Source organism: Peromyscus leucopus, chromosome 1, assembly GCF_004664715.2.
Source record: "Peromyscus leucopus breed LL Stock chromosome 1, UCI_PerLeu_2.1, whole genome shotgun sequence".
Classification (NCBI taxonomy): Eukaryota; Metazoa; Chordata; class Mammalia; order Rodentia; family Cricetidae; genus Peromyscus; species Peromyscus leucopus.
This window is the reverse complement of record NC_051063.1, coordinates 48,801,492-48,829,300: the sequence shown is the minus strand read 5'-3', so window position 1 is coordinate 48,829,300 and position 27,809 is coordinate 48,801,492. Positions and strand designations below refer to the sequence as shown.

Genomic DNA, 27,809 nt, shown 5'->3' with positions numbered 1-27,809 from the left:
ACCAAGTGAGATTCAGGAAAGGCACAAAGCTACACAGAGAAACCCTCTCTCAAAAAAACAAAACAAAACAAAACAAAAAAAAAGAGTCACCAGGGTCATGGTGCCTCTTCACAGTGATAGAACACTGACTAAGACAAGCTCTAATTCCTAATGCCCTGCTCCTCTTCAGGCTGTAGGAACAGAAATCCCAGACAGCTCAGGCCAGGTGTCTGCGGCTTGTCATCAGAGCCAGCCATTGTTACTGAAATCCAAGCGCAGGGCTTCTTCGTTGGCGGGGCTCAGCTCCTGCAAGGGGGCACGACATGGGCCCCCATAGTAGCCAAACCAGTCCATAGTTTTCTTCAGTCCTGGGATCCCGAAGCGCTGGGTCACCTGAGAAGAGGCATTTGTTAGAAAGACTGCAGAGCCCCCCACACCTCTGACACACCTACCTGGACCTTGGCATCCGTTGCTTCATAAAGTGGGGGTTCCCACCCTCCTGTAAGGAACTATAATCTGTGGTGCAGGTTGCACCAAGAATCCAGATTTGGACACCAGAAGCAGGTCAGTTATGGAGAGACTCAGCCTGAACAAGAAGATTCCTTTTGGGGTTTTAGGAGAAAAACTACAACAAAAGAGGGGTATCCAGCCCTCAGATTTGGATAGGTTGGCCTAGAAGGAGGCAGCAAGGCTGGGGCACCAGAGTCCCACCTGTGCTGGCTCCCCAAAGCACAGCAGACCTGGTTAGCAAGGAAGTAGACGCTCCATGACAGCCTTGGGCATAGACCAGCTCCTTAGTCCCCAGCACCAGGGTCCCCCACCCACCCACCTCCTCCCTGGCCCTATTTAAATGGCTTCACAGAAAATAATATACCTCTAGCCAATATACCTCCGGGCTTATTGTATAACTGTACTATTTATTATCTGAGCAACTTCTCTTCCCTAGAAAAATGAAGGGGCTGAACAACATGGTGTCTAAAGGCTTGTGTATCACAGTGGGAACCCACAGCTACTGTCACAGTCTAAAATCATACAGGAAATTTTACAGAATAAGTGAAGGATCCAGTTTCTTTCCTTTTGTTCTAGCAACTGATCAGAAATATTGGAATGAATCTTTGATGACCTAAAAACTAGGAAATAACTCATTACTTAATAAAGCTTCATTTGGAGGAGAGGAAAACTTCAGAGGTATGAGTTTCAAGAAGGTTTTGTAAAAGCAGGGAAGTGTTGAGTGGAGAAAGGTGGGGTGGACGGTGGATAACTGCGTTGCAACTGTCCACCACTAGAGGCCAGCCATCATCAGCAAACTGAGGTTTTTCCACCCAGGATGTCAACAGCCTGCCTTTTAAAATCCCCGAAGCAGCTTTTTGTTGGCCCAAACCTCCAGAAGCTGGGACCACGCAGGCCCTGGAGAAAACCTTGTTCCTACCATGGCTTCAGAAGCTAGCTTCCTCCTCAGAAAGGGAGAAAGGGCTAGCTGTTTGGGGGCAAAGACCTCAGAAAGTCCTAAATATAGCCTGGGGCAGGAGGCTGGCTGGGTGGGCAGGCAGAAGGAGGACATGCCTTGGACGAGAACATGGCAATAAAGTGACATCAGGCTGCTGTTGGAGTGTCTGAGTCTACAGCTCAGGCGGCAGCAACAAGGTGCTCCAGGCATTCCTGAGTGTGTGCCCAAGGCTGGCACAGGAAGGCACAGCCCAAAGGGTAGGGCAGAACTGGGTAAGATGACCTCAGAGAGCTTTGATGGCTGCTGGGCTTTCCATCTTCCTGGGGGGCAGCCAACTCTGCTTCCTCTGGAAAATGAGATGTTATCGACACCTACCCACAGAGATGACTCAAACATCAGATGACCAAACACCATTAAATCACAGCGGTCCCCAAGACAGCTGGAGGCACTACCTCCTCCTGTCCTGGCAGGATGCAGATGTGGGATTCTTCTCTTATGTGTGAAGATGGGAATGAGAAAACCAGGCCTCCACCCCAGGGGAATGGCCAGAGTGTTCAGGGCAGCCCCGCCCAGCTTAGCTAGAATGCTTCGTTTCTGCAAGTTCTTTTTTTTTTTTTTTTTAAGACTTATTTATTTATTATGTATACAGTATTCTACCTACATGTGTCCTTGGAGGCCAGAAGAGGGCACCAGATCTCATACAGATGGTTGTGAGCCACCATGTGGTTGCTGGGAATTGAACTCAGGACCTCTGGAAGAGCAGTCAGTGCTCTTAACCTCTGAGCCATCTCTCCAGCCCCCTCTGGAAGTTCTTAGACCTATTGACAGAGTCACTCCTGGGAGAAGCTCCGCATCCAGGAAGAAGCCTCCTTTCCTTCTCAAATGTCCTTCCTCTAAAACTGAGGAGAGGACCCAGCTAAGCAGGAGACCTAGAACACACCCACCGATTTCTACAAAGTGTCTGCCACTGTGTGGCTGGGGTACAGAGAGCTTGGACACTTGCCTCTGATGCGAAACTTAAGAGCAAAAATATAACCAAGGTAAGGTGGGCCTAGTGGCACAGGCCTATCATACCAGCTACTCAGGGGCCGGAGGCAGGAGGATCACAACTTCATGGCCAGCCTGGGTTACAGAGAAAGTTCAAGGGCAGCCTGGGCAATGTTTTTTTTTTGTCAATTTGATTTTGTTCCTAGAAATAGATTTATGGAAGGAAATGTCTTAATGAGTTTGTTCCCAGGAAAGTAAAATGATAAAAAAAAATTGCTTAAGTATATATAAGATATTTAAACCTGAGGTAAGTAATGTTCTCAGTTTTCTATACCCACTTTGCTATATATTGTTTTCAACTACTTGAATGTTCAGGGTGGGAAGGGTCACAGCTTGGAAAACTTTCATGTTCGAAAAGATAGAGACATTTGTGCTCGTGCTTCCCAAGGACCACGGATGAACACTCTGGACATTACAGAAAACAGGCAGAGCAATCTGTTTTGTGTGGGATCCATGTCTTTAATCTCAGCACTCAAGAGGCAGAGGCAGGTGGAAGCATGGGAGGCCAGCCTGGTCTATACAGCAAATTCCAGGCCAATCAGAGGTACATAGTGAGACCCTGTCTCCAAACACAGATAAGAAAACTCCGAAAGATAGATTGAAGAGGGACGATCAACCAGGGACCTCAGGCACCAAGGGTCAACACAATGGTGAGTCCCCTGGTTCAGACTTGAGACTGAAGATACCAACCATAAAATGCCAGGGGGCACAACCAGTACAATTTCCAGCAGGAGCTGGCGAGATGGTTCAGTGGGCAAAGCACCGGCCAGGCAAGCCCAATGACCTGAGTTTGATCCCTGGAACCCAAGTAAAGGTAGAGGAGAACCAACTCTGCAAAGCTGTCTTCTGACTTTCGCATGTGCGGCGGGGCATGCATGTACAACCCCCGAGAATAATAAAACATTTTAAAGTAAAAGTTCCAACGAGGAGGGCTGGAGAAATGGTTCAGCAGTTAAGAGCACCAGCTGCTCTTCTAGAGATCCTGCATTCAGTTCCCAGCAACCACGCGGCAGCTCACAACCATCTATAACCGTAGTCCAATGGTCCCGTTAAATCACCATGGCCACATGGTTTCGAGTGGAGATTTCCACAAAATGTTTGAAGAAGATTTAGTACCAATTCTGTATCACCTCTACCAGGAAACAGAAGAGCAGAGAGTACTTCCTAGTTCATTTGATGAGCCAGACTCAATGGGGAAAGGGTGGATGGGCAAGAGAAGGGAGGAAGGGGGGAGGAGAAGGGAGGACAGAGAGAGAGAGGAAGGAGAAAAAATAGACCGTTATTCCTCATGAATATAGACATAAGAATCCTTAGCAAAATATCACAATGATTTTTAGCAATATACCAAAACAAATATATACTACGACTGAATGAGGTTTGTTCCAGGGATGTGTCAATATTTGAAAAGTGTTTAATCTGGCACATGCCTTTAATCTCAGCACTTGAGAGATAGAAGCAGACAGAACTCTGTGAGTTCGAGGCCAGCCTGATCTGCATAGCAAGACAGGGCTATGTAGAGAGACTCTGTCTCAAACAAAACAAAACAAAAAAGTGATTTGGGGGCTGGAGAGTTGGCTCAGCAGTCAAGAGCAAGGGCTGCTCTGGCAGAAGACCCAGGTTCGGTTCCTGGCACCCTCATGGTTACCATCTGTAACTTCAGTTGGCCTTCATGGTCACCAGGCATGCACATGGTGTATGTACATACATACATGTGCAGGCAAAACACCTACACACGTAAAATAAAAAATAAATCTTTTTAAACTGATAGTACAGTCCATGATGTTAACAGGCTAAAGAACAGTCACATGATCATATGAGACAATGTGAAAAAACATTTGACAAAATTCAGCACTAACTGATAATTTGTAAGAGTTCATAGAACACTAGGAATAGAGAGTAGTATCCTCAATTGATAAAAAGTATCTACAACAACCCAGAGCAAGAGTTATACTCGTAGTGAAAAACTGAGTGCTTTCTCTTTAAGATCAGGAACCAGGAATTTTTTATTTATTTATTTATTTATTTATTTATTTATTTATTTATTTATTTTTTATTTTTTATTTTTTATTTTTTCTGAGACAGGGTTTCTATGTGTAACAGTCTTAGTTTTCCTGGAACTCACTTTGTAGACCAGGCTGGCCTCTAACTCACAGAGATCCGCCTGGGTCTACCTCCAGAGTGCTGGGATCAAAGGCGTGCACCACCACCACCTGGCTTAGGTAATGCATACCTTTAATCCCAGCACTTGGAGGGGCAGGCCAAAAATAGGCAGATCTCTGTGAGTTCTAGGCCAGCCAGGGCTATGTAGTGAAACATAGGTATATATTTTTCAAACTATATATAGAAGTTCTTTGAAGAAAACTACAAAATACTGAATAAACAAAGATTCAAATAAGTAGAGAATGCACTGTGTTTAAGGACTGAACAATGGATGGGCAGTGGTGGTGCACTCCTTTAATCCCAGGATTCAAGAAGCAGAGGCAGGCGGATCTCTGTGAGTTCGAAGCTAGCCTTGTCTACAAAGAGAGTTCCAGGATAGGCTCCAAAGCCACACAGAGAAACCCTGTCTTGAAGTTTAAAAAAAAAAAAAAAAAGGATTGAACGATGAAACAGGGAAGGTATCTCCATCCCAGACTGGTCAACAGGTTAACAATTCCTAGTAAGATTTTTTTTTTTTTTGTAAATATAGACAAGATTATTCTAAAATTAATATAGAAAGACAAAGGAATCAATTACCTCAAGCAATTTTAAGGAAGATTAAAAAAAACCAAATAGAAGGTAGCAGCCAATTACAAGATGTATTTGAACCCTTACGCACAGATAACAAAGTGAAGTGTGGCACAGTTGAGGTACAGATGCACAGATCAATGGAGAGAATAGAGAACCCAGAAACAGACTCTCACAGATCCGCCCCACTGACTCTGACAAAGGCAGAAAGACATTCAACAGAGGAAAAGAAAGCTTTCTCAACAAATGGGTTTGGAGGCAGTGGATATCCATCCGCAAAAAGAGGAACCTCAACCAAAGCCTCAGGCTTTCCACAAAGATTAACTCAAAATGGGTCACCAACTTTTACAATGTAACTATAAAACTTTTAGGAAACAAAGTAGGAGAATATATTTAGCATCTAGTGCTGAACAAAGACTTCTTAGGCTTGACATTAATATGTATTAGTCAGTATGATTCATATTAATTAGTATGATTCAAGGAAGAAAGTATTGATAAATTTGACTTCAACAAAATCTTAATTCTTTTTCAAAATTTAAAATATGATTGACAAAAAACATGTAAAGAAAATGAAAAAGACAAGTTACAGACTAGAGGAAAACATTTACAAGCGCACATCCAACAAGGGACGAGTATGAAGTTCTTCCAAACTTAACAATTAAGAAAGACATTCACTTAGAAAATGGGCAAGATGGCAGGTGTAAAACAAAACAAACAAACAAACAACTGGGAAAAAAAGAAAGGAAGGAAGGAAGGAAGAAAAGAAACTGGACAAGAAACCAGTCAGGACTGCAGGCGGATAGCAAAGCACATGATGTCTGGCTTGTGTGAGGCTTGGCACAATTTCTAGCACCAGAAAGAAAACGGAAGACAAAAGACGGGCACAGGACATGAACAGACATTTGAATGACAAGGCTGTGCCAAGCAAATGCACGAAAAGATGTTCAATGTCCTCAGCCACCAGAAACCTGTGCTACTTCCCAGCTGTCAACAGAGCTGGAATGAGACGGTCCAACACCCCTGCTGGCGAGGATGCAGAGAAGGTGCTCACACGCGCATTTACAGTCGTACAAACGCAAAGTCAGGACAGCCCCAGCTACTCAGGAGGCCAAGGCAGGAGGATCTCAAGAGCCAACGAGTTTAAATCCAGTCTTGGCAACACAGTGAGACTCTATTTCAAAATAAACAAAATAAGGACACATTTTTCAGTTTTCTTCAAATTTCAAAATAGCTTTGACCTTGACCAGCCTTCCCTGCTAAGGTCTCCTTGACCTGCCCTCAAAAGAACTGGAACCTAAGGTCTGAACTGCAGAGCACACCGTTCTGACAACTCTCCTAGAAAAGGAATCTTTGACCAGTTCTCCCCCGCCGAAGTCACTCTGATTGTCAGTGTCTGTACCCCGTGAAGCTGCTGAAAAGCCATGGCGCACTGTCTCCAGGCTTTGAACCTCTAGGTGTGGACCCAGAGTCACGCAGGGCACTTGTTCAGTGCATGTTCAAAAGGTTGGACATCGAACTGGCCCACATGGGAATTCCAATGAACTCTGAAGCTTGAGGACCGACAGGGCTCACTCTGAAATTGGGGTTTCCTGGGGAGGCAGTAGGGGTTCCCACACTGGCACAGTCTCTAATTGGACAGTCTGGAAGGGAAAGAAGGATTGAGCAGGGACCCCATGGCAGCCCAGGCTGGGAGCTCACCGCAGTGTTGGGCTCGATCAGGCGGTGCTGCAGGGTCCGGGCGGCTTCCCACTGCCCCGTGAGGCAGAGTCTCTCCAGCTGGCACACCTGGGCCCCTAAGACATTGGCCAGGCCACATATGCTCCCAACAGCTCCTGCCGGAAGGAGACACAGAACATGTGTCAGGGCCACTGACTACGGAGAATCCCAAACTCTGGGCCCGTGCCTTTTCGTTTTGGAAACGCAGGATGTAGGTTTCTATACTCGTCGGGCCGTGTCATAGGCATGTCTGTGTTTCAGAGGCAAAGGCCGCCTGCATGTTCAGAATGAGAAGTCGGCACGGCAGTTGCCGCTCGGAGCCAGTGGTGGGGCAGGAAGCACAGCCTACAGGACAGCCCCTTCACCTACCTCCTACCTGCCATGTCCCCCAACAGGATCTCGACACCCTAGGGGCTGGGGAAATGGAACCGAAGTTCTGAAGTCCTATTCCTTCAGCTAACTGGGCCACTACTGGCAGGGAGTGGGAAAGCGGCCTGGATGTGGGGTCAGGAGCTTGGTTTGGGAATGTCCTTGGCTTCATGCCGTGAAACTCAGCCTCTGAGTGTGACTCTAAGATGAGTCAGGAGGGACCCTAACCACAGTGCCTCAGTACTGGAAGAAAGACCAGTATGTGGAAGGACTAGGCTTTTACTAGTTGTAAGATACCAACCATAGGGCCAGTGAGATGGCTCTGTGGGTAAAGGTGCTTACAGTAAAGCTTGACGACCCGAGTTCAATCTCCAGGACTTACATGTAGGAGAGAAACAACTCCCCAAAGTTGTCCTTTGACCTCCACGTGTGCATTACAAATACACACACACACACACACACACACACACACACACAAAACAAATAAGATATAATTTTTAAAAATTGAATGAAAACAACTTTATTTAAAAACAAAAATGCTCATAGCCAGGCATGGTGGCCCATACCTTTAATCCCAGAACTCAGGAAGCAGAGGCAGGTGGCTCTCTGTGAGTTCAAAGGCCAGCCTGGACTACATAGCAAGTTCCAGGACAATCAGAACTACATAGAAAGCCCTCTCAAAAATACAAAAAAGAACAAAAAATTACTTATTATGTGCTGGGCACTGTGGCTGATGGGGCTGGCTCTCTCATCCTCACAAGACCACTTAGTTTGTTAGGGTAAAATGCAGACCCGTGAGGGCTGGTGTCTTGACTTGGGTTACTGGGTGAATAAGTGACCTGGTTGAAACCAAAGCTCAGTTGCCCCCACCTCCAGAGCCTGTGTCTTCTCCATCTGTATTTTCAGGAGAGAGCTACAAATGCCCCTCATCCACCCTGCACTTTTAGGGACTGTAGGGTGGTAAAGGGAGATACACTACGACCTTGACCCAAGCCGAAGTCTGCCGAGCCTAGAGGTAATGGGAACCACTGTTGTCTCCCACAGTGCTGAAAAATCTGCTCACACCTCAGCTCACTGATGCTTCTGTTCCTCTGCCCCACTCACCATGGCTCAGTCCCAACTGAACCCAGAAGACCCTCTCTCAAAACAGACAAGAGCGGCCGGCATTGGTAGGATGCGGACTGGAAGAGAATCTGACCAGACAGCTAGAGATCCCATCCCAACCCCCTGGGTCTGACAGGTCATTCTGTCCCATGGCTAGAGGCAGAGGAAGCAGACTTCTGGCCTAGAGCAGAGGCTCCCGGAGAATGATTTACAGGGTGAGATTAGAGGAGTTAATTTTGTCATCTAAGCATGGAATTTGGGACTTTAGACTTTACCAACTGCAGGCACCCCTATAGGGCAGCACTGTACTCATATACCCTCCCCCACCCAAAAGGGCCAAGCCCAAGTACCCAGAGTTGAGACAGCTGCTCCCTGCGGATTCGGGCCTGCCCCCTTCCCCCACGGCCCTGTCTCTCCCAGTAGCCCCAGCATCTGGGTACATCTTGTTGGTCAGGACCCTTTGAGAACAGCAGGAGGCTTACCCACAGCATAGCTGGCCAAGAGGAAGCCGACTGACCCAGCCAGCACCTGGAAATCTTGCTTGCTGGTCTTGTGAACCATCAGCCCGATCTTGGTCACCTATCAAAGTAACGCAGTGTGAGAGCTGGGCCCAGAACTCAGAGACCAGCCTAGATGGGCTGGGCATGTGCTGTCAAAACACAGCCTAGTCCCCAGAGAGATGCCCCAAAGTTTAAGCAGTGCCTCAGGGAGCCCACCCAACAAGCATGGGACTGACGGAGGTCTCAGAGCTACTCTGGGTGAGAGACTACCAGGCTAGAACCAGAGAAAGAGGAGGTGGTCCCAGTCTGGGAGCTGATGCTACTCACATCGCCACCACTGTCCTTTATGCCAATGATATTCGGGTGCTGAGACAATGTAACCACTGCGTCCACAGGCAGGTCTAGCCCTGTGTTGGCTGGGACACTGTACAATACCACAGGGATTGGAGAAAGATCAGCAACCTGGGGGGCCCAGAGAAAAAGAGGAGACGGCAACTGCCTGAGTCTGAAGGGCTGGATGCTTACCCTCCCAAGCCCTGGACTGCGTCACCGTCATCGCAGGGCTGTGTGACAGCTCTGACTCCTGTAATATGGGTAGCAATGATGGGAAGATTCTGAGTGTTGTCTACACATCAGGCACAGCTCGAAGCTATGCACGCTGCAGATCTCATGTAGCCCTGAAGAAGCACCCAAGGCAGATGCTTTATTCTCCATGTTTTTTTTTTAATTATTAGTATTTTTTAACCATGTGTATCTGTGTGGGTATATGCACATGAGTACTGGTGCCCTTAGAGGCCAGAGACATGCGATCCCCTGGAACTGGAGTTGTATGTGGTTGCAAGCCACCCAACATGGGTGCTTGGAATTGAACTTAGGTCATTTGTAAGGGCATTATGAGCTCTAAACCACGGAGCCATCTCTTCAGCCCCTATTCTTCCTGTTTTAAAGAAAAGTGAGATAGAGAGGTTAGGTAAATAAATGGTCTAATGTCACACAGTTGGTACATGATGGCATTATACCTAGGTCCTAGAGTGACTATTAACATGATGTAGGCTCTCCATTTCAATCCAAGCTTCTCCTTAGGCCCGGCCTCCATCTCTGCAAACCTCCGCTTGGTCCGAGGCCTCTAAACCACGCCCACCCCTCCTACCCACCTTGGTGTAGTGGTGAATGAGGGCAGCGCTGCTCATGCGGCCACGATAGTAAAACGGAGTCACCACCATGGCGGCATCAGCACCGACTTGAGCCATGCTGAGGGTCATCTCTACCGTGGCTTGAGTGGCTGCAGCGAGGGAGAGGAGGAGAAGGCAAGCCAAGAGGGCCTCAGTGCATCCCAGCAGAGGCGAAACAATTGACAGAACCCAACCCCAGGGCCCAGGAGCCCGGACCCCCCAACAGCCCAGCAACCCCAGGTCCCAAGGCACTGTGTCCTCACACTCGCAGCCAGAGCCGGCTATCAGGAGCTTGTCCTTGGGTATGGCTTGACGCACGCGGCTCACCACCTCCAGGCGCTCGTGGCTGGTCAGGAATGGAAACTCTCCAGTAGAGCCCTGGACCACGAAGCCTACAATAGAGCCCCATCACTACCATCCACCCATTCCCACTGTCTCAGGAACAGGATGCTGGCACTGCACAATCCTCAGGGTTATTTTCCCACCTTGGCTTTCCACCCACCCTTCCCATCCCTGTCCCAACAGAAATAGAAGGTTCTCAACAGATACACAGTAGCGCACCCACCATTTTCCTTTGGGTGAAACACTGTAACTCTACCAGAAAGAACAGTCTGTAACAACATGCACCTATGTTCCCAGCGTCCATGATAACCCTCCCCATTACCCTCCACTCAGGCTTTCTGCCCCACTCAGGTGTTTTATTCTCTTTCATGTCCTTATACACTTGCAACATATATAAGGACCCATGAATAAGATAATTTATACTTCAGAGAAATGGAACCAGGCTTACATAACCTTCTGCAGTTTGCTATTTTTGTTTAGCGTTGTTTTGAGTTTATCTGCAGCAGAATACAAAGCTCTGATTCGTTTGCCGCATTTCTATACAATGTTCAATCGCATGGTTAGACCACACTTTATTTTACATTCTCTCCTCGAGGACATTCAGACTTCCCTTCTTTTTGCTGCTGCAAATGATGCTGAAACAACCATTTTCTGGAAAGATCTTTGGTTATGTCTAGGAATTCCTTTTACGTTCCCATAGTTAGGTGTGACAGCCGTGTCTGTGTGCAGCTTCCTGGGTGCCATGCTTCCCACTGAGCAATACACACCCCACAGCAGGAAGGTGAACTGCTAGTGTTCACCCATGCCAACTCTGGCTGTCCCCAGAACTAACATTTGCCAGTCAAAGGTGGTATATCTCATTGTATTTGTCTTTCTTTTTTGTCACCCTACTGGCTTGATTTTGTTTGAGACAGGGTCTCACTATGTAGCCTTGGATGGCTGGGAACTCATAAAGATCCATCTGCCTCTGGAATGCTGGTATTAAAGACATATGCTACCATGCCCAGCTCACTCTCCTGCTTTATCAACCGTTTGTTTGAGAGGTTTCTAACCCATATCAGTTAACGGTGCCAACAGTTCTATTTCTTTGAAAGCCAGGCAGAACTGACACTCTTGGCAGAAGATGAAGAAGAGAGCGTGTCAACCCCATCACTCCTCTTTGCTTTTCCATTGGCTTCCTTTTCTTTCTCCTCTCCACGCCTGTGATGGTTAACCTCAACTGTCAATTTGATGAGCTCTAGAATCACTCGGGAGCCAGGCTTCTGGGCATGCCTGTGGGGGATTATTTGATTAGGTTATTTGAAGAGGGATAACCAGCCGCCCACTGTGGGCAGCAGCATTCACTGGGTTGGGATTCTTGACTGCATAAAAAGGAGAGAGTGAGCTGAGCACAGTCATTGCTTTCTGCCTTCTGGTTGTGGGTGCAAGGTGACCAGCTGCCTCAAGTTCCTGCTTCTGGGAGGAAGTCCTCCAGGACGGACTGTAACTGCAAAAGATTCAGTCAAAGTAAACCCTGTCCACCTTAAGTTGCTTCTGTCAGTGTTAAGTCTCAAACCCTGGGACCAACCGGCTGAGGTGCCTATTTAGCATATCAAAGCGGACCTGGCCACCATGTTCTCCCAGCATCCCTCAGTCCCTACCTGTTACAGGGTATGGCTGGCATACACTGCCCTCCACCCACTCCCAAACTCTCCAGCACGGGGCTGAGCTGCCCTTCCCCCTGAGGCTCTTCTCTATAGAATCCAGCCATTCTGGTTACCTGCCCCTTTTACCTTTTGCTTTGATGCATCTGGTTCCATTCTCTCCCCTTGCCCTTCCCCTCCCGCCTCTCCTCACATGGCTCAGGGTCATGTCACTCTGGACTCTCCCAGATGTCCCTGCCTCTGGCTATGCTCTTCCTCACATCTACAGTAAACCTCCTCTACCATACCTAGGAGCAGTCATGGCCTTCCTTATTTCTTTTTTTCACTCAGTCAGGGTATTTTATCAGTGTCAGGAAAGGTAACAAAGACAATATCCTTCCATTAAAACAAGCAAACAAGCTGGGCGGTGGTGGCACACGCCTTTAATCCCAGCACTCGGGAGGCAGAGGCAGGTGGATCTCTGTGAGTTCGAGGCCAGCCTGGGCTACCAAGTGAGTTCCAGGAAAGGCGCAAAGCTACACAAGAGAAACCCTGTCTCGGAAAACCAAAAAACAAGCAAACAAACAAACAAACAAAAAAAACCAAGCAAACAAACAAAACACATCTGTAATCCCAGCACTTGGGAGGTGGAAAGTAGAAAATCAAGAGTTCAAGGTCATCGTGGGGAAATATAGGTCACCCTGTCTCAAACAAACGAAAGTCATAAGTAGTTAGCTGGGCGGTGATGGCGTACACATTTAATCCAGCACTCAGGAGGCAGAGGCAAGTGAATCTATGAGTTTGAGACCAGCCTGGTCTACAGAGTGAGATCCAGAGAAACTCTGTGAGAGAGAGAGAGAGAGAGAGAGAGAGAGAGAGAGAGAGAGAGAGAGAGAGAGAGAACTGCAAGCAGTGTACACTTAGAGCATACAATACACTAAGATTAGAAATAAATAAGGAGCTGGGCGGCAATGGCACGTGCCTTTAATCCCAGCACTCGGGAGGCAGAGGCAGGTGGATCTCTGTGACTTCAAGGCCAGCCTGATCTACAGAGCGAAATCCAGGACAGGTACCAAAACTACACAGAAACTCTGTCTCGGGAAATAAATAAATAAATGAATAAATAAATAAATAAATAAATAAATAAATAAATAAATAAAAAGGGTGTGGGAGAAGAAAAAGACAATAAACCTGGGAGCAGCATTAGCATACAAAACCCATGCCATGCAGCTGTGTGTAACAAGCCATAAATTTAACGGGGAGCTCCCGCTAAAAGGGAAATGTGGTCCCTAACAGACACACAGAACCTGAGAGTTAAGAGCAAAGCAGCTGCCCCGAGAGAAACACAGACTTTCCTGGCCCGAGACCAAGAGAACATGTTCCTGTGAGTCACCCTTCAGGGGACACAGCGTGATGGGGACTCTTCATAGCGCACACCTTTTCCATGCTGTTAGGCTCCACGGCCAGTAGGACCGCCCAGACCCTTCTCGCTGGACAGTGACCTTTTCTTTTCCTTTGTGATGCTACAAGGAACATGGTGAAACACACAGGGTTTGGCTCCAGCCTGATGTCCTGAGGTCAGTGCTCGGGCCTGGGAAAGCACAGCCTCTGGTTTGCCTAGGTGAGGTTTCACTGCTTCCTGGGAGTGTCCAACCCCTTGGAAGGAGCAGCTTGCCCTGGTGAGGGCTCCCATTTAGCCAACATTGGACCAACCCTCGACTATTTCAAGACCAAGATGATGCCATTTCTATTTAGTTGCCGAAGTTGTCTGCCACCTCAAGTTGTGACAGGCATATGCTATGGTCCCTAACCCAGCCACAGTCACTCCCAAGTCACTCTTCATCTTGTACTCAGTTACAGAAGCTCCTGGGCTCCATAGGTGGATCTCAGAGCAGGACAGTAGGGTAGATAGGGTCTGATGCCCTGGGAGGCAGCAGCAGGCCCTCTATTCAGTCTCCTGTGAGAGAGCCTCTCACTCTCACCCCCCACCCCTACTTCCCCACCCCTCACCCCACCCCACCTGCCTCTGGAATCAGGCACTAGACCTATGCCTGACTCTCAAGGCATGCAGGCTGGGCAGTCATTACAACTCCGAGTCTCCATTTCCTTTTCTATGAAATGACAAGTCATTTCAACCCAACCTACAGAGTTATTTTAAAGGCTCAGCTAAGAAAACGTCCCAGGAAGCACTTTGACATCTGGGGTCTGGTGCTGCAAAAAGCCCCCTCCTTCTCCCTGGCTGCACGTCCAGTTGTAGGCCGGCTATATCTGCGTCGTCTAGAAAGACTCAGATAAGAGGACCCTATGCACCAAGGGAGAAAGTAGAGGCAGAGCAGTAGGTGGGGTGGTTGGGGCAACAGGCTCTTGTCAGAAAAGCCAGGACCAGCTCTCAGGGTGGCCCTCTAACCAACTGAGGTCTTGAGAAAATGGCTTGGCATCAGGCATGGAGGCACACACCTGTCCTAATATGTCGGGGTTCTCCCCACCCACCACCACTGCCATCCTCCTACCTCTGCACAGTAGCTCACAGAGTGCCTTTCTGCTTCGAAGCCAGCAAAGACCTCTCAGAATCCTAGAGGGGGGTGTCTCAAATCCATGTCCCTCTGGGCCCGGCGGCCCATAGCATCTTGCTGTCCTACTGTGTGCTCCTTTTGCTTGGCCTGGAATCATTGAGTCAGGGACAGTGGCCCTGCTCATGATAACCAACACAGACTCACTGAGGTGGGTGTTGATAATCTGCTGTATAAAATATCCTAAACCAGCAGGCTCAATTGAGGCAGAGCTTTTTTTTTTTTTTTTTTTTTTTTTTTTTTTTTTTTTTTTTTTTTTAACATAATCTAATTTATAAACTCCCCCTGGGAAGAAAGGCTTGACAACATGCTTAAGCAATTTCCCAGTGAACTTTAATGGAATTAGGTCTGGATCTGGGAAGGCAGCCACCTCCCAGCTGACTCAGGCTGGACTCTGGTGGCTGATTTGGCTGCTCTTTGTGTCATTCTTAAGAGTCATCTGATGGTCTTTTTTTCCCCTCTAATAAAAATGTCCACACCAAAATCCATATTTAAGTGGCCTGCCTCTGGGCCATTTTGCTTACAGCAGAACTGTAATAAACCTTTGACATGTCCTCATGGATTGTCTGCAGGTGTTTCAGCTTTGAATTTTGAAGATGGGAATGGGTTATTCGGAATGCCGATAACATCTTCCTTATATGCACAAGAAACAGAACCAAGGGTTAATACGGGTGCTAGCTGACACAATTTTGTCAACTTGAAATATTTTCTAGTTTTTCTTTTATTTTGTCACAAGGTCTCCTGTTGCCCAGGCTGACCTCAACTATGTGGCTGAGGATGACCTTGAACTCCTGACCCTCTGCATCTCCATCTCTGACATGCTGAGATTACATCTGTACTGTACTAAATGAGATTACATTTTCAGCCACTGTACCTGGCTGAAACTTAAAAATATATTCCCCAATTGGGAGCTAATTTGAAAACTCATGTCAGTCTTGAGCACATGATTTCAGATGTCCCAGGTATGCGCTCCTTTGACTTTTCTGGGCCGAGGGACATGGCCTTGAACCGCAGCCAGGGCCTCCATCATTGAGCTGTGTCTCCAGTCCTGTGCTTGTAGTTTCAGTCCTTTCAGACGCCAGATCTCACCACTCCCTCGCTTCCTGTGCTTTAGCCTCCAATACCTTTCCGTGATTGACCCTATTTTTTTTTTTCAATTAAATTGTGTTTTTTGTCTGTGAGTGGCTGTGAGCATGTGTGGGGGATGGGGTGGGGGGTAGCCTTTTATGTGGCAGTCAGAGGACAATCTCAATGGTTTCTGTTCATCCTGTTTAAGACAGTCTTTCCCCTATCCTGGAGCACACGAAGTGAGTTAGACTAGCTGGCCAGAAGCTCCAGGGATCCACCTGTCTCTGCCTCCTTGTTACAATTTTTTTTTTTTTTTTTTTTGAGACAGGGTTTCTGTGTAGCCTTGGCTGTCCTGGAACTAGCTCTATAGACCAGGCTGACCTTGAACTTAGAGATCCACCTGCTTCTGCCTACCCCAAGAGCTGGGATTAAAGGCATGTGCCACCACCACCTGGTACAAAATTTTATGAACTATTTAAAATATGCAAATGTAGGACATTCCTCTAATGGAACCCCTTCCATTAGAAGGATTTTTTTTCTATTTTCCTTAAGTTTACATTTATTCTGCTGAAAAATTATGTAAATAATAATTCATATACATTTGGGGCAGTGAGGCAGATGGTCCAGTGGTTGAAAAGCTCTTGCCACTTTGATGGTACAAGCCTGATGACCTGAGTTCAATCCGTGGAACCTGAAAGGGAAAAATCAGTAGCCCTCTTGAGAGATGCTACACCCCATCACCACCACCAAAGGTATTTGCTGACCAGCAGTTTTAAAGCTGACCAGAGATTGAACTCATGGGAAGATAAGACTGGAACAAGGGCCAGGCGGCGGTGGTGGTGCACTCTTTTAATCCCAGCACTCAGGGAGGCAGAGGCAGGCCGGTCTCTGTGAGTTCGAGGCCAGCCTGGTCTACAGAGTGAGATCCAGGACAGGCACCAAAGCTACACAGAGAAACCCTGTCTCGAAAAACCAAAAAAAAAAAAAAAAAAAAAAAAAGACTGGAACAATATATCTGAATGTATATATCCTGGGTCCAGCAAAAGTAGGACACAGGGAGTAAAAAATTTGTCTCTGTAGATCCCCTGCATCCTGTTAGCCATTAGTAACCTCACGCTTATAGTTCAGCCAGTAACTTCAAAGAACTGCCCCCTTGCCCCTTCATCCAATCCCGAGATATGTAACCCTCTGCACGTAAACCTTTCCTACATAAACCCCTCGAAGTGAGTGCTCGGGGCCGTCCTCCTCCACCCGCTGTGTCTGGTGTAGGACGCAGACCAAGCCCGGGCTTTCTTTGCTATTAATAAACCCCTGTGTGCTTGCATCGGATATCCGCTCTGTGGTGGTCTTGCTTGGGGGTCTTGCAACAGGGGCACAACAGAACCCATGGAAAGGTGGGAAGAAAAATGACCCTATAAATTGCCCTCTGACCTCCACACACACATATCATATGCCAACAGGAAGTTTAAAAGTTTACAATTTGATCCGGACAAATTTACACTAGCAATGTCCAGAAAACAAAAATACTTCCAGCTGGTCACATTTTAGGTGTTTATGACCTTAGCTATCTTCAGTGAGCTGTCCCAGAGATCTAAGGCCTACAAGGTAACCCCTGGTAAATCCATAACAGATTCAAATCTGTGTCAAAGATTTCCTTGACGTCAGGCAGTGACCTATTGACCTGTCTAAAGACTCACGGAGCGGCTACCTGAGTTAGGGGTAGAGGTCATTTCTTACTCTTTGAGACCCAGGAGGAAGGCTCAGGGAGAATGCCAGGCTATTGGAGGGTAAAGGAAAGGTAACGTGTATGAAAATGTCAGGGATAAGCAGAGGCAGAGCCTTATACAGAGTAGAAGAAGATAGAGAGACAAGCACTGGGCAGAGACCAGGGGACTGTGTATGTTTATGGGGCAGGCTGGATCTAAGATCTCTTACTACGTCACCTCGGAGGAATTTTATCTCTGAATTGCAGGAACTTATAGGGCAGAATACATTCCTTATGGCTATGGCTTAACACAAAACAAAACATTTACTTAAAAAAACAAAAACATGCTGGACCGTGGTGGCACACACCTTTAATCCCAGCACTTGGGAGGCAGAGGCAGGTGTATCTTTGTGAGTTCAAGGCTAGCCTTGTCTACATGATGAGTTCCAGGACCGCCTGGGCTACATAGTGAGACCCCCTCCCCGTCTCAAAAAACAAAAAATACAAGTGGTAGCTGCAAGCAGTCTGAATATTGGTAGCGGATGCAGTAGTCTGTCACGACTCACACGGTGGTGATACGACCCATGTGTGTCCACACGTGGACACACACGGATCCCCACGGACTCCAGGGACTAGAGACGGCACCAAGAGGATGGGGCCCCAAGTCCCACCCGGATGACTTATGACTTCCTCTGCTGAAAGCCCGTCCCTGGACCCCTCCTCCCCAGCACCTGACTTCATCCTGGTCCCTTGGCGCAGTAGGCAGGTGGGTTGAGACCCCCGGCAACATCTTAATCCTAGTACCTGAGGCCAGGGAAAACTGTTATGGTCTGAAGTACGGTTCCGTGAGGAGGTCCCCAGGGAAGGCCCACTTACAGAACTTCGGGGGACAGCACCCTCTCCTCCAACCCTGCCCAGAACTCAGCTGGCCACAGAGCTCCTGGACACAGAATGAGGGCGTGTAGGGCTTTATTGGCTCCAATCAGGCATGTGGAGTCAGTGCGGGGCTTGTGGCTGCTCCTGTGATCTGCCTCATGTCTTCTCTCAGGGTCTTCAGGGCCCTCGGGCTGCTGCAGCTGCCTCCCTTCCTCCCTCATGACGCCAGCTGGGGCCGGAAGTAGGGATTTGGGTGGCAGTCTCTCACCCTGGACCACGCACGTTTCCCCATAGAAGAGAAAACAGGCCTGTGTATGTGAGCCAGCCCTGCTGGGGGGAAGGGGCACATGGTTAAGTGGCTTCAAGAGTCATAGATTTGGTGGCTGCGGTTGGGCAGACTATGGCTCTGGTGGCTGGAGTGACCTGGATGACCCTGGTGACTCTGGTGGCTGGAGTGACCTGGATGACCCTGGTGACTCTGGTGGCTGGAGTGACCTGGATGACCCTGGTGGTTTGAGTGGCCCAGATGACTCTGGTGGCTGGAGTGACCTGGATGACCCTGGTGACTCTGGTGGCTGGAGTGACCTGGATGACCCTGGTGGTTTGAGTGGCCCAGATGACTCTGGTGGCTGGAGTGACCTGGATGACCCTGGTGACTCTGGTGGCTGGAGTGACTTGGATGATGACCCTGGTGGCTCAAGTGACCTGGATGATGACCCTGGTGGCTGGAGTATACAGGATGACTTTGGTTGCTTTGGTAGCTCGAATGGTTACGCTGGTTTTGGTGACCATGGCGACTCTGGCTATGGACACTGTGTGTTTGGTTGGAACCAGCTATGGTGGTTTCCCGATGAGTGAGGAAATTCCCTTTCAGCTTTATCTCCACCTCCTCCAGAGCCTTCAGCTCTTCTGGGCTGATGTCCCTGGATTCCACATGGCCTACGTGCTGGTAAGTCCCGGCGCGTTGCAGCATGGAGTTCGCCAGGTAATGCCCCTTGGCATCGATCTCCTTGGCGCAAGCTGTCACAGCAGCCCATGCGGCATCCTCCATCGACGGGGACTTTCCTGATTCCCTCTGGGTCTCTTTGGTCACCGAGGTCCCAGACACCTTCTGTTTGCTGTTAAAGGCATCTCGGCGCAGAGCCTTGCCCCCTTCTCCGTGTGTGGAGGTGAGGGTCTCCATGTGGATGGTGGTGTTGGCCTCCCCGTGCCTATTTTCATGGGAGGGGCCATAGTTGCTGCCGTAGCAGTGGGTGGGCAACCTCTCTTCCGAAAGGCGGCTAAAGTGAGATTTGATCCAGCTGCCATTTGCTCGGCAGGGTTCGGGAGACTCGTCGTCTTCTAAGGCTGTCTTCCTTTTCTTCCTCTGAGCCCACAGCATGAGGCCTCCACCTCCCAGCAAGAGGGCAGTCCCCAGCACCACCTTGCATGATGGTCGCTGGAGGAACCCGAAGAAGTCCTCCAGGGCCCTAGGCCTCACGAAGAGCTACGAGCACACTGGGAGTGGCGGAGCCCAGGTGGTATGGTTCATGCTTGAAAGGGCCGGAGCCCGGGGGGTGTCTGGCAGGCAGGCCCCTGACTCACCCTCCCTAGTATGCCCTCTGACACCTCAGCAATGAACCCCATTGTGAGGAAGGCAGGGGGTGGGGGTGGGGAGTGAGGGGGTGGGGGGAGTGAGGTGAGGTAGCACATGCAGTTGTCTGTCACGCGGTGGTGACATGACCCATGTCACCTAGTCTGGCAAGCCTTATGGAAGGATTCTCCTGCCCTCAGTGGAAAGACGCGTCATCCAGCTATGAGACTCTTCTGCCTTTTGCTTGCAGCGCGTTCTTCGGCTCTGTTCTGCTCACTTTTCTGTCTTTGGTTTCCCTCCCTCCTCATCTAATGGCCCCCAGAGCACAGAGGATAGTGAGTCAGCGTGGCCATGACAAACTGGGACCCCCTTAGCTGAACTGGCATCCATCCCCGGTCAATAATGCCCGAAGGACCGGTCTCTGCTGCTAGCACAATATATATCGTCTCCTACAGCCCTAGCTCCGTTACGGGAAAGAGTGCAGAAAGGAAAGGCCTGAGAAGGAGCTCATTCTGGAACAATATGAGGTCACAATTGAGAGTAGATAGGACAACCATCAGGCCCCAGGGCCTGGGGCCATTCCAGGGTAAGCTACAGCTTGCCTGAGAGATAGCCTGAAGATCAAGATTTTTGTTTTTTTGTTTTTCAAGACAGGGTTTTTCTGTAACAGCCTTGGCTGTCCTAGAACTCACTTTGAGTGTGGGGCCATCCCCCACATTTGTTTACCCCAGGGACTCTTGAGGAATGAGGAATAAGAGACTTAGTTAGAAATAGAGGGGAGAGAAACAGAGAGATACTCAGGATAGACTCAGGTGGGCCTGGATCCTTAACCACTGGCCCAGAACTTTATTCCAAAGGTCTATTTATAACAGTGCCAAGGGGTGGAGCAAAAGGCCTCCCCCTTGCTAGTTACAGTCAAGTGTAGACCTTTACAAACACCTATACTCAGGCCTGCGGTCCAATCAACCTCTTATACAGTCTTGCTGGGTACAGGCATAAGAAACCGAGTGGGCTACAATAACTTTATAAACTAAATTTACCTCAGACACATAGAAATCCACCAGCTTCTGCCTCCCAAGTGCTGGGATTAAAGGTGTGGGCTACCACACTCAGCTAAGATCCAGATAAGCATCGTGAAGTTTTGAGTAGGTAGGCTGGCTAGATTCCTGTATAATCCTAAGCAATTCCTGTGTATTTGGGGCTAGAAACAGGCCTGAGCTATTGTTTCCCTCAAGGCATGTAGCACACTCAGAAATGCCCAAATGGTCCTTGAAAAAAGTTGTGTTGTTTGGGGCTGGAGAGATGGCTCAGAGGTTAAGAGCACTGGCTGCTCTTCCAGAGGTCTTGAGTTCAATTCCCAGCAACCACATGGTGGCTCACAACCATCTATAATGGGATCCAATGCCCCCGTCTGGCATGCAGGCGTCTAGCATGCAGGCATACATGTAGCCAGAGTACTCATATACATAAAATAAATAAACCTTAAAAAAAAAAAAAAAAAGCCGGGTGGTGGTGGCCTTTAATCCCAGCACTCGGGAGGCAGAGGCAGGCAGATGTCTGTGAGTTCGAGGCTAGCCTGGTCTACAAAGGGAGTTCCAGGACAGGCTTCAAAACTACACAGAGAAACCCTGTCTTAACCACCCCCACACCCCCACCCCCAGCCCCGCAAAAAAAAAAAAAAAAAAAAAAAAAAAAAAACAAGGATAATGAGACTACAACCCATAGTTCCAGAGAAGCTAGGAAACAGGGAGGACTGTAGAGGAAGTTTCTCCAACTAGCCCAGGGCCGAGGGCCTGCCTCGCCCAGAAGTTGGGACAAATCTCTCCCACTCCAGGTTCCACAGACACTTATAAAATAATCACTCAGAGGCTTATATTAATTACAAACTGTATGGCCTGGAGAAACTTCCCTCTACAGAGGACCCTAGGAGGGACTCATGGATCACCTTGGGAAGGGGAAACAGAGGAGATCTCCATGAATAAACTGGGGATGGGGGGGGGGGCAATAAGGGGAAGGGGATAGGGGAATGAGAACATGAGGGAACGAGATGGTGGAGCTGGGGGAGGGACGGAGTGGGAGAGCAATTGATAGAGGGAGACATTATGGGGTAAGGGAGAAACCTGGTGCTAGGGAAGTTCCCAGGGATCCACAGACAACCCCAGATTAGACTACTAGCAACAGTTGCTAGCAATAACTGGCTTACCCTGGTAATCAGATTGGTGAATACTCTGTCATCACAGAGCCTTCATCCAGCAACTGATGGAAGCAGATGCAGAGATCCACAGCCAAGCACTAGGCCGAGCTCTGAGAGTCCAGGTGAAGGGAGGGAAGAGGGACTACATGAGCAAGGGGCGGTCAATATCATGATGGGGAAACCTACAGAGACAACTGAACCGAGCTCATAGGAACTTAAGGACTGTAGACCGACAGCTGTGGAACCTGCATGGGACCAGACTAGGCCCTCTATACAGGAGACAGTTGTGCAGCTGGGTTTGTTTGGGGGCCCCTGGCAGTGGATCAGGATCTATCCCTGGTGCATGAGCTGGCTTTCTGGATCCCATTACCTATGGTCAGACACCTTGCTCACCCTTGATGCAGCGGGGAGGGGCTTGGTCCTGCCTCAACTGAATGTACCAGGCTTTGCTGTCCCCCCATGGGAGGACTTACCCTTTTGGAGGAGGGGATGAGGGGGTTGGGAGGAGAGCAGGAGGGATGAGAGGGGCATCTGTGGTTGATATGTAAAATGAATAAAAAAGTAAAGTCCATTAAAAAAAAAAAAACAGAAGCTGTGTTATTTGAGGGTCTGGAAAAATGAGTTCAAGCAGCTCAGTCTCTGTAATGCAGCTCCAATGGATCAGACACCTCTGGCCTCCTCTGGTGCTTGCACTCAACACACCCGTGCCCACGTGCAGGCATACATACCTACACAAAGTTAAAAAGTAAATCTTTTTTTAAAAAGTTGTTCGGGCGTGGTGGCACACACCTTTAAACCCAGCACTCAGAAGGCAAAGGCAGGTAGATCTCTGTGGGTTCAAGACCAGCTGAGTCTACAAAGTAAGTTCCAGGACAGCCAGGGCTATGTAGACTCTGCCTCAACCTCTTATCCCCTCAAAAAAAAAATTTTTTTTTGAAATATTTCCTTATTTATTTTTGTTTTTGTTTTTGTTTGTTTTGTTTTGTTTTCGAGACAGGGTCTCTCTGTAGCTTTGGAGCCTGTCCTAGACTACCTCTGTAGACCAGGCTGGCCTCGAACTCACAGAGATCCACCTGCCTCTGCCTCCCAAGTGCTGGGATTACAGGCATGTGCCACCACCGTCCGGCTATTTCCTTATTTTTACACACATTTTACATTATGTGTGTGTTTTGCCTGAATATATGGAGTCAGGTAATCTGGAACTGGAGTTACAGATGGTTGTGAGCCACCATCTGGGTGCTGGGAATTGAATCTGGGACCTCTGGAACAGCAGTCAGTGCTTTTAGTCACTGAGCCATCTCTCCAGTCCCCTTCAAATATAATCTTTAACCAAGTAGTAATTGTTATATATACAAATGTTTTTCAGAAGGAACTGTGGTCCACTCTACATGTGGAAGAAATAAGGTACAGCTAGAAGTCTTAGGGGACCTCACCTCTCCAGCCTTGGTGAACTATCCCTGTGAATGTCTACTAACCTCACTGGAAATAACAACTCAAAGTCCACTTCTGAGGCTGTTTACAGGTGTGAGTTCAGGGCCACTGACCCTTCCCAACAATCCCTCCCTCCAGTCCTTGGCTATAACCTTTTAAAAGTTTTATTTTTATGAAAAGTTTTTAATTAAAGCTGGGTGGGGGTGGTGCACACCTTTAATCCCAGCACTCAGGAGGCAGAGGCAAGTGGATCTCTATGAGTTTGAGGCCAGCCTGTTATACAAAGTGAGTTCCTGTTATACATAGTGATAGCCAAAGCTACACAGAGAAACCTTGTCTTAAAAAAAAATAAATTAAATATAATTACTTCCCTTTTCCCTTTCCTCTGTTCAACTTTTCCAATGTCTCCTTGATTTACTCCTTCTCAAATTGATGGCCTCTTTTTCTTTATTGTTACATAGATAGATAGATAGATAGATAGATAGATAGATAGATAGATAGATAGAATAAATACAACCTGTCGACTCCATGTGTATGTACATGATTTCAGGGCTGACTACTTTGTATTAGATAATTAATTAGGGGTTCATCCCTGGAGACGCTAACTCTCCCTCTCACGATGGTCAGTAGTTAGCTGTAGTTCTCTGTCTAGGGTGAGACCCTATGAGATTTTTCCCCTTCCAGGTTAGCATATCTATCAATGTTGTCATTGTTCAGGTCTTGTTTAGGTGCACCATGTTTGGTTATAACTTTTATCTTACTTAATAAAAATTTAAAGCTTAAGATTACAGAAACCCTTCCTCAAGGCCCATTTTTATAACCACAAAATGCTGTGCACGATACTCAAGTCTGCATTGGCACAAGGCAGGAAAGCAGAAGAGTGGATGGACCCTGGGCTTGCTGCGGTGCTGACACCATTTCCGGTTTTCTTGGTCTCAAAGAACTGCTTCTGTATTTGACTGAGAAGCTTTTGCAGAGTTTGAAATTCTCTTAACCACCATAGACATCCCTTATCTACAAATCAAGACCCACTTGCTCTTTCCCAAATAGCTAACGGCCGTTGGTTTGTTGTAAATGATCACCAAAAGCAGCCACTGTGTATCTTCTAATTATTCCTATCATTTGTTTTTTGTACGTCAATGGAGTTATTTTGGTTTAGAACTGACATGTATTTTCTATATTGCAAATAGAGGCTAAAAGTTTTGCATACTCTTTTCATTATTTATTGTGTGTTTTTGTTTGTTTGTTTGGTTGGTTGTTTTTTTTTTTTTTTTTTTTTTTGTGTAGCTTTGGTTTCCTGGACTATTGGTCCAGGTTGATCACGGATCACTGGCTCTCCGGTGTATTGGGTTGGTTGTTTTTTTGAGACAGGGTTTCTCTGTATAGCCTTGGCTGTCCTGGAACTCGCTCTGTAGACCAGGTTGGCCTCCAACTCACAGATCCACCTGCCTCTGCCTCCTGAGTGCTGGGATTATAGGGGTGTCCCTCCACTGCTCAGCTATTGTGGGTTTTTATATGATATTTGATAAGACATTAGCTAGTTTGTCTAAAAACATTTCACATTTTGGGGGGGGGGCACATGTATCATGGAATGCATGCGGAGGTCAGGGAATGACCTGTAGAAGTTGGTTCTCTTCTTCCACCTTACATAGGTTCTGGAGATGGAACTTGAGTCATCAGGCTTGGCAGCAAGAACCTTTACCCAATGTGTCATCTCAACAGTCCCTTCACTTTTATTTTAAAAGAATATCCTTTACTTAAATAATCAGCACAGATTAGCAATACTTTAAAAAACAAGATAAAAGTGAGCTAGCCATGCGGTCGTGGTGCATGCCTTAAATCCCAGCAACCAGGAGGCAGAGGCAAGTGAATCTCTGTGAGTTTGAGGCCAGCATGGTCTACAGAGCAAGTTCCAGGACAGCCAGGAGTACACAGAGAAACCGTGTCTCAAAAAACTAAAAAAACAAAACAAAACAAAAAACAAACAAAAAAAAAAAAAAAACACCTACGCAGCTTCAGAGTGTGCCTTCAAGAATACTCTGTGTTTACTGAATTGCCAAGGGCAGGTTCCCATCTCTGATGCAAAGTAGCATGTGACATCTGTCTCCATCTGCCCCTGAGCATGGGACTGTATCGTCTATTCCGGAAGGCAAGAGAAGCAGATTTAATGTTTTGTTTGCATGCTGGAGCCATGATAGAACCCCTGACTCTATGTCCTCTATGCCAGCTGCATGACTGACCATCTTGGGGGAATTATGTTGAGCTCCATGCCTAAGAGGCCAAGGGCTTAGTTCCTGTGAGGAAACTGGGTTACAGAGGGACAGTGATTTCTCCGTTGCTATAATAGCCAGAGCAGAAGTCATCTACCTCCAGACCCTGGGCTCTTCTTGCCCCAGGCTCTTCCTGGTATGTGGTGACTAGAGGAATCAAACACCACCAGGAACCCATAAACCAAATCCCTCCAAAACTGTCCAGGGTGCCCCATGAGGGTTGCAGGAGTTAGAGAGGCAAAAGGAAGGTCCAGAGACAATTCTGGAGGTCTCTGTGAACTCTGGGATGGCAGAAATACAATGGATACAAAAGCCAGTCCTCTGGCCTCTGCATTAGAGTGTCCTTGATCCTTAAGCTGAAGCAATGTTCTCTCTGAAGCTCAGGATTGTCATGTCTGCTTTAAGGAACTCAGGGCTTAGTCAGACTCCAGGCTACCATAAGCAAGCTCCAGTAGACACGCTGGCCCTGTTCATGTGTGCACCCATAGGCCATTTGTCCCTTGATAAACACTCATGTCACCTGAGTACGAGCTAGGAGGGGGCTCAGCTGGACCACTAGTCACTGTCACAAAGCAGCTTTGCCACAATGTCACTTGCACTTTTAATAATTATCATCCCAGGAGTCAATACCTTCAAATGTATAGAATTTATACCATGCTTTCACTCACGTTCTTCCAGATTCTTCTGGCTACCCCCTGATATGGGCATTATCACTCCCATGTGTCATATGGGAAAACAGGCATCCCGTAGTAAAGACCATTGGCAACGCTGTGCCTGGAAACTGGAGGCCACCTCCTAGGCGCTGGCCTGCACCTCCTCCGTCAGTCACACCATTCTTAAAACAGCATTTGTTGGAATAGTCTTAGAGGGGATCCAGCAACTTAGAAGGACGCGTTAGAATCAATGCACAGAGTGGAACATGTCATCGGCTAATTCAAGTATCAGCTCAGTTAGGTGTTAGCCAAGTGGCTTTGGACAGTGACCACATCTTTCGGACCCCTGTGTAAAACCAGAGGTGAACCAGGGGCGCCAGCCCACTGAGATGTAGTTCTGCCAGGCAGGCTTGGGAGGAAAGGAGGCGGGCACTGGCCACACACTGCCATGTGACCCGGCCACTGCCTTCCCATCAGCAGAGGGCCTGGTAGACAAGGATGTCCTCATTCACTGTCCCACGTGATCCCCGCAATAACCCTGGGAGCTGAGAAGGTGCCTCAGGCCTCCACAGCTGGGGAAACGACGGCGGGTGCGGCTCTGTCCGCAGGTCCCAGAGCTGTGTCCCCTCCCTGGATCTGGCTCACCAATGCTCTCTTACCTCGGAAGGGGAAGGTGCCCAGTTTATTCAGGTTCTCCTCCAGTTTCCCATAGTCCACCTCTGCGGTGGCGGTGAAAGGGGTGGTCACGGCTGGGTAGACACCGGCAATGTCCACCTTCTTCCCCTTCACATTCCTAGAGATGCCCCTGCTCAACCCCGGCCTCATGGCGGCCCAGATTTGGGGGCCTAACATTTCTGCAGGAGGCCTGAGGCCCAGCTGTCTACAGCCACGGGGGAACTGAGTTTGGATTCCTTTTTCCCACTGTTAATGATCAACGGATTCAGTTAAAAATTTGTGTCCCCAACCCACGACTTGTGGACTTGGAGGGAGTGCAGCCTAGGGGGCGGGGCTAGAGGCTCCACGCAGGCCTTCTTGTCTGCTGGGCAGCGGCTGGAGAAATACCACAACTCTGGCCTGAAAGAGAGCTGGCTCTTGGGGTTCACACTAAAAAGTGTCTCGGACAGAGCTCGGGTCCTCTTCCCACAGCCCCAAAGCCAGGAGCCACCCCCACCTCCACGCAAGCACACTCTCCGTCTCCAGGCCGAGCTGAGCCTGACGGGGCTGATTGGCGGAGCTGGCCTGGCCCCGCCCCACTGTAGCACCACTGTGGTTCAACCGTGGGAAACCACGCCTCCTGTCTACCAGGCTTCTGCCAAGGCCGCCAAGGGTCAGCCCTCTGGTGGCCACACACAGACAGACACACACCTCTTGAGGATCGGGGGCAGAGGATGAGTATACCACAGAGTGAAATATATCACAGTCCTGGCCCCCGGGATCAGAGAAG

At 48.3% G+C, this 27,809-nt stretch overlaps 2 protein-coding genes across 5 annotated transcripts; both read right to left on the bottom strand.

The window, feature by feature from the left end:
- Positions 1-62: 62 nt before the first annotated feature.
- Positions 63-27,553, bottom strand: Hoga1 (4-hydroxy-2-oxoglutarate aldolase 1). Of its 2 annotated transcripts, XM_028889413.2 has the most exons (7): positions 27,025-27,552; positions 10,325-10,453; positions 10,044-10,171; positions 9,217-9,351; positions 8,872-8,968; positions 6,899-7,032; positions 63-372 (listed from the first exon to the last, which is right to left on the bottom strand). In XM_028889413.2, exons 1-7 carry the CDS (start codon positions 27,215-27,217, stop codon positions 223-225), a joined length of 966 nt encoding a protein of 321 aa, XP_028745246.1. In that variant the 5' UTR covers positions 27,218-27,552; the 3' UTR covers positions 63-222. The 2 variants fall into 2 exon arrangements, with proteins under 2 accessions (XP_028745246.1, XP_037062837.1); XM_037206942.1 differs by lacking the exon at positions 10,325-10,453 and having other exon boundaries at positions 27,025-27,553.
- C1H10orf62 (chromosome 1 C10orf62 homolog) lies at positions 18,321-19,862 on the bottom strand. Of its 3 annotated transcripts, none has more exons than XM_037206934.1 (2): positions 18,839-19,862; positions 18,321-18,712 (listed from the first exon to the last, which is right to left on the bottom strand). In XM_037206934.1, the coding sequence occupies exons 1-2, from the start codon at positions 19,623-19,625 to the stop codon at positions 18,606-18,608; spliced, it is 894 nt and encodes a 297-aa protein (XP_037062829.1). In that variant the 5' UTR covers positions 19,626-19,862; the 3' UTR covers positions 18,321-18,605. The 3 variants fall into 3 exon arrangements, with proteins under 3 accessions (XP_037062829.1, XP_037062826.1, XP_037062822.1); XM_037206931.1 differs by having other exon boundaries at positions 18,321-18,739; positions 18,794-19,861; XM_037206927.1 differs by having other exon boundaries at positions 18,321-18,931; positions 18,962-19,858.
- Positions 27,554-27,809: the final 256 nt, after the last annotated feature.

What these genes read in the sequence shown, in the direction of transcription:
- C1H10orf62 (XM_037206927.1), bottom strand. Translation starts at nt 19,625, where the DNA reads ATGCTGTGGGCTCAGAGGAAGAAAAGGAAGACAGCCTTAGAAGACGAC. An exon ending in TGTATACTCCAGCCACCAGG is followed by an intron (nt 18,932 to 18,961) that starts GTCATCATCCAG and finishes TGAGCCACCAGG; the next exon opens with GTCATCATCCAAGTCACTCC.
- Hoga1 (XM_028889413.2), bottom strand. Translation starts at nt 27,217, where the DNA reads ATGTTAGGCCCCCAAATCTGGGCCGCCATGAGGCCGGGGTTGAGCAGG. An exon ending in TCATTCACCACTACACCAAG is followed by an intron (nt 9,352 to 10,043) that starts GTGGGTAGGAGG and finishes TGGGCCCCCCAG; the next exon opens with GTTGCTGATCTTTCTCCAAT. An exon ending in CTTGGCCAGCTATGCTGTGG is followed by an intron (nt 7,033 to 8,871) that starts GTAAGCCTCCTG and finishes TCCTTCCGGCAG; the next exon opens with GAGCTGTTGGGAGCATATGT.